General features: G+C 33.0%; 1 protein-coding gene across 1 annotated transcript; it reads right to left on the bottom strand.

The window, feature by feature from the left end:
* Nucleotides 1–3687: 3687 nt before the first annotated feature.
* On the bottom strand, nucleotides 3688–12538 carry LOC123688847. The gene is made up of 3 exons (XM_045627571.1): nucleotides 12296–12538; nucleotides 10844–11063; nucleotides 3688–4295 (listed from the first exon to the last, which is right to left on the bottom strand). The coding sequence occupies exons 1-3, from the start codon at nucleotides 12340–12342 to the stop codon at nucleotides 4074–4076; spliced, it is 489 nt and encodes a 162-aa protein (XP_045483527.1). The 5' UTR covers nucleotides 12343–12538; the 3' UTR covers nucleotides 3688–4073.

Raw genomic sequence — 12538 nt, 5'->3', positions numbered from 1 at the left:
TGTTTAACATAAGAAATAAATTGGTATTTCGTCAAAGCTTTTACAGATATAACTCCAAATACTGTTAACGATTGCAAGAGGTCTAACTCCACAAGAATAATCATTATTATGCTCCTCATCAGAATCGAACTGAACATCAAAATCATGAGACTCACGTTATCCTTTTTCAAATGTTTATAATCGATTTTTGCATTATATCTAAGAAGAATCATGTCGATTTTTCCAAAGGACACCAAACTGGAGGAAATCAATTTTCTCATAGAGTAATTTCCAGAGAGGATGCAAAATACCAAGAATACCATTACAGCAATCAAAATACTGAACTTGCTGTTCGCATCTGCGAAAAGAGAGGTCATTTCTATCAACAAAGTGACCATTGTGTATCCTCCAAGCAAAACATAAAGGCTACAAAAGAGAGAATAATATATGAAATCGTGTTTGTCGTGTACGATGATCAGTGAGCCTTCTTTAGACGTGGAAAAAGTTATTGGTTCAAGACCGAAGAATTTGCAAGCCCAATGGATACATTTGATGGACTCGTATATTTCTTCGAAAGTCGATTGTGGATATTGGGCGCTGAAGTGTGGCGCGAATTTATGCCCTTTGACATCAAGCATGTTGGTGATAATATTTTTTTTCGATATCTAATATACCTTATATCTTTTCGAAGTCATTTGAAGTTCTAATGTTATTAGATCTTTAAAAATTCATGTAACTGATAATCGTCAAAGATAAATAAGGTGATAAGGAAATCGATTCAACCTACAAAGTGAACATGAATTGGTAAATTATAATTATGAAAGCGAAATAGGAGCACTTCTGTAGATGACAATATTTTAATCGTATTTTGAAAAAAATGTCCTCGTACATTTAAAGAGGTGGTTTATATCCAATCCAATTCCTTGCTTAACATAGTGAAATTGAGTATCCATCTACGGAATCTTTTCATTAATTCAATGGTTAAAAATGAGATACTACTGCAAAATCAGTAACAGTAAATCAGTATTATGCTGATTATCTATCTATATATAAATAAAAGGGGATCCATGGATATTATGTAAGGGCATCACGTTCAAACGACTGAACCAAATTGGATAATTTTTTTTGTTATGTTCATTACTGCCAGGACAAAGTTTATGAAACAAAACATTTTCGAAAAAATCTTACGGAAACGAAGAAAAGGCTTTCTCTCCGATCGAGTGAACAATCATGGAATGACACTTCGGAAAATGTATTTTGACAAAACGTGTGAAGCAGGGGCGGTAGCTAGTATTCAATAAAAAAAATCGCCACTTCCTCTACCTCAAGGTTGTGTGGAAATGAGTTTTTCAGCCAAAAGGCATTTTGAAGTATACTTTGCGCCGCTCCATTGCTAAAACTATTGATTTTACAAAAAAAAAATGTAGATACATGTATTGTATGAAATATTCTCTAGTTTTGTATTGTATTAGATGTACAACTTTGCTTCCGTCGTTTTGTAATATATGAAAGAAAAGTAGCGGTAAGTCATAGTCGAAATGAATAGATCATAGATGTCATACAATAAGCTTAGGTATTTGTAAACATAACGCCTTCGAAATATTAATCGATTTTTGTTTGCATCATAGAGTTATTCTCGATTAAACATGTCAGCTTACACTTACAAGAAAAATTCTCGTATTTTGCGGGAGGTTTTAATTTTCTGCTTTAATATGAGAGAATCTGCGGCTGAGGCTCATCGAATGCTCTAAAATACCTATGGTGAGGCCGCTATTAGAGAAAGAACGTGCCGGGAGGGGTTTCAACGCTTGAAGAACGGTGATTTCGACGTCGAAGACCAGCATGATGGTGGAAGAGGGGAGGTTTTCGAAGATGCAGAATTGGACTTCTGTCAAACGCAACAAGAATTGGGAGGATCATTGGGACTGACACAACAAGCCATTTAGCCTGAAAGTCATGAAAATGATTCAGAAACAAGGAAATTGGGTACCGTACGAGTTGAAGTTTTGAGTGGAGACGAAAAATAGGTTCCTTACGATAATCCCAAGCGAAGAAAATCATGGGCATGTCCCGGTCATGCTTCCACATCGACGGCCAAACCGAATATTCACGGTTCCAAGGTCATGCTCAGTATTTGGAGGGAACAGGTCAGTGTAGTGTATTATGAGTTGTTGTAACCGACTGAAACAATCACAGGCGATCGTTATCGAACGCAATTAATGTGTTTGAGACAAGCATTGATAAACAAACGGTCACAATACAACACGAGACATGATAAAGTGGTTTTACAGCATGACAATGCTCGACCTCATGTTACAAAAGTGGTCAAGACATACTTGGAAAGGTTGAAATGGGAAGTCCTCCTCCACCCGCCGTATTCTCCAGACGTTGCTCTCTCCGACTAACACTTGTTTCGATCAATGGCACACAATGGCTGACCATCACTTCGGGTCTTATGAAGAAGAAAAAATCGGATCGATTCGTGGATCGCTTCAAAAAATGACCAGTTTTTCCAACGTGGAAATCGTACGCTGCCCGAAATATGGAAGAAAGTAGTAGCCAGCGTAAGACAATACTTTGAATTATAAATGTATAACCAATTTTTTAGAATAAAGCCTCGAATTTCGGAAAAAACGGCGGAAGCGAAGTTGTACGCCTATGTATATAACTGTTTTTATCATAAAATAAGTCGAAAATGATATATACCACAAAAAAATTATTTTGGGCGCTATTTTTCCAATATGGCAGCGCCAGCGTCAAAGGTACTAGGAGGCAAAGTTGAAATTCGGAAAGAGCACATCGAAATCTATGAAATTACAATTTCAAAAACTTTCGGAAAACCTTTTTTCGCATCAAATGACTGGACTATAAAGTGTGTGACCAAAGTTTTGGACATGGAAAGTGTCGGACGCTTTTGATTTTTTTCAGATTAATTTTCTACTATATGAAAATCGGCAATTTAAAAATAAGTAAAGTTAATGACTGGACTATAAATCGTCTGAACAAAATTTTGAGCATGGAAAGCGTCTGACGCTTTTGATGTAACTTCAGATTAATTTTCTACTATATAAAAATCAGCAGTTTGAAAAAAAGTGAAGTCAATGACTGAACTAAAATGCTTTTGACCAAATTTTTGGGCATGGAAAGCGTTTGACGCTTTTTATATAACTTCCAGAGTAATTTTGTACTATATAAAAATCAGCAATTCAAAAATAAGTAAAGTAGCTCTTACTTTGAGTTACTTTTATCACCTGGTATCTGCCCAGGTGTCACTGGGAACACTTCACAAATTCTCAGGTAATACAAGTACATGGGACACTACTCATGATGGAACTTATAACTTTTAAGTTCTTAATCAAAAAAAGAAGTATGCATGTGCCGAATTGTATTTCAAAAATGGCAAGTAACAGTTTCTACCAATTCATATTCTGTAATTCGTTAATTATCGATGAAAAGTATTTGGTGTATCTGAAAAAATTTAATTCAATGTTTTCACAATCAATAGGTATCTATGTCAATCATCAAAGTATAGAACAAATAGAAAATAGTTCGAACATGGCGCTTTCCTTCACTAAGAACTAACAAGAAAGTGCACGTAAATCTTAGTTCTTATTTCTTAGTCCTTATTCTTAGTTCTTTTTTCTTAGGAACGTTTCATCACAGGAATTTCAATGGGAATTGGTTGGTGCTTTGAATAAAAACAAATAGTGTGTTCGTCATTTATATTTTCAATTTCTTGTAACAATATTATTCAATCACTTCTTCAAATTCAATAATATAAAGTAGATACAATAAAAACAATCTTTCATAAATGTATCAAAGTTTTCAAATCACATATCTATACCAATGATTAATTAATTAATCTTAAGAACTGACGTGAAGTTTAGGTCGAACCAACAATATTATACCTTGACCAAAATCCATAAAACTATACTTTATTCAACATATATGGCGCATGTTTCATAACAATGAATACATATCCCAAAAATATTCAACGCCAGTTCAGGGAAGCACGACATCATCAGGATTTGAAATCGCTGTGTCAAAGCTCAAATTTGAATCCTTGGTTATCTTCTTTCGAAATACGGGACATCTCACCCGGGCAGTTCAACGATCGGCCTTGGGAATTCCTGAATGGTGCATTCATAGAAATCTGTCAAGGTCTGCTCTATCGGGGACAATGTACTCGATGAGGAGTAATCTGACGAAGTGTCTGAGCCGTCGTGGTATTTGGTGATGATGACACAAGGAAAATCTGACTTGATGTTTGTTTGGGCAGTGCCACAAAGTTCTACCAGTTTTTGTCCTGAATCTACCTGCAACAAAAAAAAATATTTGAGAAACTATAAATGAATATCTTATTTTATGTTTGGTGATGCTGACATTATGAGAAGATTAATCGTAACATGAAAAAAGCAATTTCGAAAAATGAAGCAAATGCAAGCCTAAAACAACACTTTAAGGCGCTCTAAGAGTACTATTAAGTGGTAATTTTTATCATATTTCATTCACTTTCATTATATTGAAAATTCTCTATGTTTAAATGCTAATATATAGATTAATTTTTCAGAATCTTTTGAGTATATATTATTCTCTAAGAACATTAGTTCTTGGATTCTTTAATACTGTCATCCGGCCTATTTATGGTTGACCAGTTTCCAAGAAATCATAACGGACCATTCTGAATTGTGTATACTAAAGAGAAAATAGGTATGTTCTTTGTTGGGAGCAATGAATCTTTTGGATTGTGTGGTATTGGATTTGTTAATGGCAGCTAACACTAAGATCACGAAGAGAATTATTTGAGCAGCAAGTCAACGGTTTTTCGTGGCTATTTTAACTTTTCTCAGTAACGAACAAATAAACTGAATTCCCTGTTTAATAAAGTTTATTTACGTTAAATAGAAATATTTATTCGGAAGTCCCATTATACGTAACTGGGTAAAATCCCACGTTCGATTCGCATGGCTACGCCATAATTTTATACACTACTTAAACCATGAGCGGAAAGCTCTCATTGCTTTTGTAGGTTGTGATTCCCCATCCAGCTCTACGTGCAAAACAAAGGAGAATTGTCTTTTATTCCTGGTAGCCTCCGGCGAAATAAGAAAACAAAAAATCATTGACGACGAAGATAAATTTCACAGAATACGAAAAATTATTATTAACTATTGAAAAAATATTTTTCAAAAGATTCATATTTCAACAAAATTGTTTTATCGAAATTCTCAATTTCATCTGATTTAGAACATGAATTCTTCATAAATGCATTCAGCCGAATATCATTTAAGACTATTTTCAGATCAAAATTAACATAGCAAATGGAGAAATTGGGCCCAAAAAAAAAGAGAGTAAACGTCAAAATATATAGGTAAACAAAATGAGGGTGAATCACAAATCAAATAATCAAGAAAATATGAATGAAAAGAAACTAAATTCCTGGAGATGTTTATGGAGAATTCATAGAAAGGAGGTCGACTGCAATTACCGATAGCAAGTTTAACCTTTCGTTATCGAATCAGATGTTCACTTTTCAGCAGAAAAACTCTTGAAAGTACCACGAAGGAGTTGCATGGGTTTTCCATGATGTTTGCAGGGGGATTAATACCACCTGCTGATAAAATTATGGCAAACTACTATCAGTTAGCGGATTCGTGGTAAAATATCGACAGATTATTATCATATTGAGTAAAGCACTGTTTACTAACGTGGTTCTGATCAATTTTGTGTCGAATTATTTCAATGAAAACATCTAAAAATCAAGGAATCAAATTTCGAAATAGTTATTTCTCTAATTTTGTGACCAGTCCGGTCATTCTGCCACATCCTGTAGAACAAAATCTTGTTAGAATACCTATCACAGATTTGCACAAATTTTATGTTTATAATTTATTATTATATGTTGGTAACCGGAACACTTCTGCCACGGATTTATCCATTATCTGTCAAATTTGTGAAACAGAAAACTATTCTGCCATCACACATTTTTCAATGCAAAAATCACTGAACGGTATTCATGGAAATTCTCCATTGATTTCAATGAAAATTTAGTGAATTAAAGAAATATTGTATAATACTCGTACGAGTATTACGTAAACATTATTTTCTCTATAATTTTTATTGAAATTAATGGAATATTTCCATAAATATCGTTAAGTGGTTTTTGCATTGAAAAATGTGGGATTGCAGAACAGTTTTCTGTATCCTAATATTTGACAGATCATAGATAAATCCATGGCAGGAGAGTTCCATTCCGAGTACCAACATAGAATAATAAAATATACTCATGACAACTGCGTGAATCTGAGATATTCTCGGACGATTTTGTTCTTCAAGGTATTTCAGAATGAACGGATTTGCCACAGAATAGGAGAAAACTAACATCGAACTATGTCTGTTGTGATTTTCATCTTTTTCAGCTCTAAACTAAAAATATTTTTCGCAATATTTCAGACAAATTGTGTTTCAAATGTGAGTACTGTATGTATTGGATATAATAACACCTTAACCAATTCGAAATTAATTCAATCAACAACCAATTATTTATGTACTTGAATCGTATGGCGTAACCGAAGCCATCTACTTCTTGATTTTCTGTCCCAAAGTTTTCTGAGAATTGTTAAACTAGGTCGAATCAACATGCATTGACATTGACGTCAATATCTCTACATACTTTCACCTACCAACGAAATCCGTGGGGTCTATCTTGTTTGGAATTTCCAATGGGATTGGGAATGCGTATTTACACACGTTTGCCGAATGAAGATATGGTTTACGTCACGATTTAACGGTAACCATAACGTCGCTGAATGGTGCAACGTGCATACTTTAGCTCACTGAAATGGACAGTTTTTCATCACGTTGGTTCAGATGTAACCCTTCGTTCAATGGGAAAATTGTCTGATAAAAATTATTAAAAGCAGGATATTTCGTCCCTTTACTCGAAAAAAATCAAGTAGTTTCAGTTTGACAGCATAATATATTTCAAATGACATTAAATATGTCAATAGATTTAAGTCATAGAATGAAAGCTTAAAGTTTCATAAAGAAAGAAGCATTAAATTGGTACGTCGTGCAAATGGTTCGAAATAGTATATTTTAAAAGTTGCAGAATGGACTCCTATTCCTAAACGAACGCATGAGAATTGCCTTCTGCAACTAGTATTAGACGATATTTTCTCTATTTCAGTCAAGTTTTGTGAAATATTGTAGAAATTCAACGAAAAATTTAGATTATACATCCTAGTCACTTTTGTATTGTATCTTGGCAGTTGGTGTGACTGTTACGAAAATTGACAGATTACGGAATATGAATTTGAACCGTATGTTTCGAATTTTGAAATAATTTATAATAACTCATTAAATTCGTGAATTATGTCTGACGAAATCTATTTAACACCACCAGAATAAAGAGAAATTGCGAATAATGTTACAAATCATTTCACTATATCCAAATTATATTATATTGACAATTGACGTGTGTTGAAATTTGATAGGATCGGAAGTCAGTGTAGACAACTTCAAAACGAAAAATATAACTGAAAACAATACTGTAATGGGTTCATTACAGCACTGTTTTTGGTACTATAATGAACTCATCACGATACCGAAATAGAGAAAAACTATCAAAAGCAGGATATGTTTTCGTCTCTTCACTCGAAAAAATCAAGTTGTTTCAGTTTGACAGCATAATGTATTTCAAATTTCAATAAATATGTCTATAGACATAGAATAAAAGCTTAAAGATTCAAAAACAAAAAGCATTAAATTGGTAGGTGGTGCAAATGGTTCGAAAAATATAAGATCTTCCTGTTAAGCGTCGATACTTTTAGGTATACATTTTTTATTCAAAGGTTGGTTCAAGAATTCAAGTTTTAATAAGAATTCATTAGAAAAAAAATATAACATATTTCTGAGATAAAAAAAATTTTTTCAACTACGAAACTGAAAATAAGGGAAATAAGACATCAAAAATTAGTGCTCTCATATCTGTTCAACCTTGATTTCGAACGTAAATTCAAATTTATGTATGTACTTTCCCGATTTTTCAAAGAGTGAAAATTCCCAGGAATTCAATAAACACAAGCAAACATATTGGATATGTTTATTTCTGCTTTTGTGAAATTTAAAATTAGATATTTCCTTAGAAACAGCGGGTTTACCCTATTTTCATACCGCTGATCTAGGTAGGTATTTTCATTCCAAACGCTGCATGGAATAAACATTTTTCAATTCTATTGACGCAGGTTCACATTGAACTTTGCACACCATCAGAGACATTACCATAACAAGAGTATAGTTATATCAATGCATCGTTACTGCAAATGTTTTCATAATTCGGACGTATTATGACGACACAATTTTGAAATTTGAAAAGCAGTTAGTTGCCGATTTGGACGTCATCATTTTCCACTATCGATTGACTCACAAAATATAATTTCTACTGATTTTTAATTTTTATAGGTTATTCACATATTTGCGCGCCCTACTTTTGCCATTAACATTAATTTGTGGATGTTGCCGATGTGTTTGTAATTTAATTAGACGTTTTCATTTGATTCCTTCAAGATTGGTTGGGTTTGGTAACTCGAATAACATCATACACTATACCATGCAAATTCTCTAGTTTTTCGAAATCGATCAAAAAATATTTTGAATGTTTTGACAACCAATTGCTGTTGCCGATTTTATTGTAAACTTATTATTTCCTCTCACCAAAATATATTACGGTGAACAGATGAAAAACTAGTGACTACAGAGAACGATTGTATCAATTTATCAAGAACAAAAATTTCAATTGTCGAATATTTATTCAAAATAATCAGTTTCCAGTACCTACTCATCACTTGACTGTATGCTTAATCAAAGCAGATGCGAGGATGCAGCGGATTCGGCAACAAATAATAAAAAAGTATGCACTGTGTGAAGATCATAATAGTATAAATATTTAGAGGACCTTCTCAGTTTTATTTTTAAATACAGTTAAACCAAATAAAGTTTAACGAAAATTTATTACTGCTCATTCAATCTGTGAACTACATGGTTAAAACGTGAAGGTGTTCAAATGAGAAAAATTTTGTATTTTCACCAGTCACAACTTGGAATCGTTGACCTTCCTTGTTTAATTATCAAAATGGAAATTTGTATAGCTAATTTTTACAGTTTTATATGTTTCGCACTTTAGGATTGAAACGTTCCAACTGCACAAGGCTAGTTAACGAGCACCGAAATGTATTATTTCTTTTCAAAAGAGTAAGTGTGACAAGTGACATTTGTTCGAGGTTCACAGAGTTTGTTCACGTTTCAGTCTGGCTGCTGGCCTCGATATAGGGTTCAAGGTCCTCTCCCACAAGAATCCACCTCTTTATCGATCGGAGTCAAATTCCAGAAAACGAAAAGGGAACATGTTTTCATGGAAACGATTAGTGTTAGGAATTTATGGATTTTCATGGAAGGCTCTTACTCGCTAATAATACTGAAATATCGAGTATTGCAGATGATTATTGTTATATTATTTATTAAAAATAATCGAGTCATAATTGAATAGCTGAGTAACTGTAATACTATAGCTACGAATTTGCTTTTTTCCTTTATTGACTTCTGAAAATATAGCAAGAATATTCGGTGTTTTTGATTTTATTTAGATATATCGTGATATAAAACGCATATCTAATATGGTTTTCTGCCACAAATTTGGCCCTTTCTGACATTATTTAACATTTTCAGCGCTTCTTCTTTCGATAGTTGTATTTCAAAATACACTCGAGATGATCTCACAAAATGGAGCACCGTAAACTACATCCACGTGAATATACAGGATGTTTCATTGGTAAATGTACAAACGTTATTCTGAGGTAGAGCTAGCCTAGACGAGTCCAATCCTATATATGATAGGTCTAACCAACTCCACAGCTGAGATACAGGGTGGTTTATGAATTCACCAATATTATAGTAGGTTCATCGATTAATCTATAAACTGATCAAAAAATTCAGGTCCGTATTAGAAAAATATGGCAATTTCCACAAGCTGTATAGCTATATAGGAGCAGAAATTTTTCGAATGGGTATCAGTAGATTTTAGTGTCCCGTACGTCATTTAACTGATCGCAAATTTCGGCCAAAAATTTAGTTCAAAAGTGGAATTTCTCTAACTTCTTAGAAAAATCGTACCTACATTGATATCAAATTGAAAAAAATTTTAGATGTATATCCTGATATTCTGACAGCCATTTTCCATTGAGGATAAAATTTTGGGAAAACCACGGCGAAAACCATTCGCTGGACAGATAAAATCAAGAGATCAAAATTGTCCAGAAATACATGAAAATTAGAAAAAAAATCAATTTGAGAATGAGCAGTGTCGTACCATTTTTTTATCCAAATATTTTCAATGGTGCACACCCCATACAGACACTTCTGGTAAAAATAATAAAATTGTTTGTGCATCAGAAAATGTATCTTGATGCAGTGAAAACGTGTACCAAATTTCTTAGATGGCACGAAACTGGACATCTGCTTCCCAAGAGGCTGAATAGTGAAAGAAACAAGACTAAGTGTTAAGAAAAAAGGGAGAAGAAGAAATTTCATTGAAATATCTGTGGTTTATATGTATATGTGGTTATAAAAAAATGTTTTTTTCTTGGAAACTTTACCACCCTTTATCTCAGAAGTTACAAGTTACCAAGAACACACGTTCATATTAAGTTTTTTCTTTAAAAAATCTGCAAGAATCGCCTCCCTAAATATGTGATAGCATGTCATTGAGGAACATTCTGTATGGAACAATTTTGCGCCCTTTCTCAAAAAAAAATTCGACAATCTCTCTGAGCTGGCTTTAAAAATTATACAATTAAGAAAAACTTACCTCTATGACAGGTATACAGTTTTCATAACAGAAAGCCTGAAGTAAAACTGTCTGCATGTGTGTAGCGGCATCTCCTGAGCTGGCATGTGGCATGAGACAGAACAAAACATCCTCTGTGTTTTTCTGCATATAGTTGAGCGCCGGTATCAAGCCACTGACTAGACGGTTTTCCACCCTGGCGTGGTTCAGTAACCTCCGCAGAGCTCGACCCAAAGTGCTCCTGAAAAAATATTCATCTCTTAATCTAACTGGTAGTTTTTTACATCGATAGGAATTGATCCCAAAACAAGCTTTCATAGCGATTTTCGAATATAACTGTTTTTTATCATCCTATCATCGAAGAGTGTTAAAAGATTGATTATGAGGAGTGTAAAATGCCAAATTCGACAGAAAATATCTATGAAAAAAATAGCAATAAACTCATTACTGTTAATGTAATATTCGCTTCACTTTTTCCGAAGTACTATGGATCAAGATAATATGCTATTTGGAGGAAGAAGAATCTGAATTTCTAAAATAACTTCTCGGATGTAGAAAACCTTCGTTTGTTAATTTGGTAGCCAATAAAACCACACATGTAAATTCGAGAATGCTTTCGACCTCATATAGTTCAATACCCCAGCAGGTAGAGAGGCCAGTCAATAATATTACCACCATATCTTTACATTGTTGACTAAAGATAAGGTGGTAATTTCATAATACATTTTGAAATTCATAAATAAAAATAGAATGAATTTTTTTTTTAATTCTACAATGTATTTTAAAATTCATATTATGTAATTTAAAAACAAAACGCTCATATGGTAGGTATATAGCAATTGAAAAATTGGGATGACTTGTATTTTTGGGTGATGAGAAAATACAAGTTGTGAAAAAATATCTGTTAAATCTGTAGGATAAAATAATAAACTTTAAGTAATATAACTGTTTTTTTTTTGTATTCTCAAACATTATGCATGAATTCATAAAATAATATGTTGGATATTTATCCAATCCACATGAAAAATTTTGATTGAAAGTTTCGAGTTGAATAATTCACAGTTCAGTGTCTAAATATTTTTCAGGTTTTCAAAATTAGTAATGAAAAACTTCCTGAAATAAGCACAAGAACATTAAAAGGATGGACAATCCAAGGAAAACAAAAACATTATCGATTTCACAAATGCTTGTTGTCAAACCTTAAACGTGAATCGAAGGAAAATCGATAGATTAGCATCAAATTCATTGCTGGACAAAATTTTGTAACATTACACAGCAGGTTTGAAATTATTACCAGTAAAAATTGTTTCATAATTTATATACACAAATATAACAACTATATTTTACTACTAAATCTTTTTAAGTATATGAATGGAATTAAATGGATAATTTCTTAAGGACTGAAGTTTGAAAATTAGCGACTCAAATTACATTTAAAATTGTATTCTAACCACATAACATCGCCAATCTCACCTGTTGATCATCCTGCATTTATCCTGTTGATATTTATCAATACACATTTTGGAATGGTTTATTTTTGTAAAATTATTAAATAAAGCCACTTTCACTGATATCCAAACACAATTCTTAAGACACTTTTCAACAGTTTTTGATTCCACTTGCAATATTGTGTAACAATAAACACAATCTACAGAAGCCGGTTCAGATATGTACGAAGCTCCAGAATAACTTCGAAATACTATCAGTGACGTAACA

Source organism: Harmonia axyridis, chromosome 1 (genome assembly GCF_914767665.1).
Source record: "Harmonia axyridis chromosome 1, icHarAxyr1.1, whole genome shotgun sequence".
Lineage (NCBI taxonomy): Eukaryota > Metazoa > Arthropoda > Insecta > Coleoptera > Coccinellidae > Harmonia > Harmonia axyridis.
This window is presented reverse-complemented; position numbering and strand designations above follow the sequence as displayed.

What these genes read in the sequence shown, in the direction of transcription:
- LOC123688847 (XM_045627571.1), bottom strand. Translation starts at nt 12,342, where the DNA reads ATGTGTATTGATAAATATCAACAGGATAAATGCAGGATGATCAACAG. An exon ending in AAATGCAGGATGATCAACAG is followed by an intron (nt 11,064 to 12,295) that starts GTGAGATTGGCG and finishes ATATTTTTTCAG; the next exon opens with GAGCACTTTGGGTCGAGCTC. An exon ending in ACTGTATACCTGTCATAGAG is followed by an intron (nt 4,296 to 10,843) that starts GTAAGTTTTTCT and finishes TTTTTGTTGCAG; the next exon opens with GTAGATTCAGGACAAAAACT.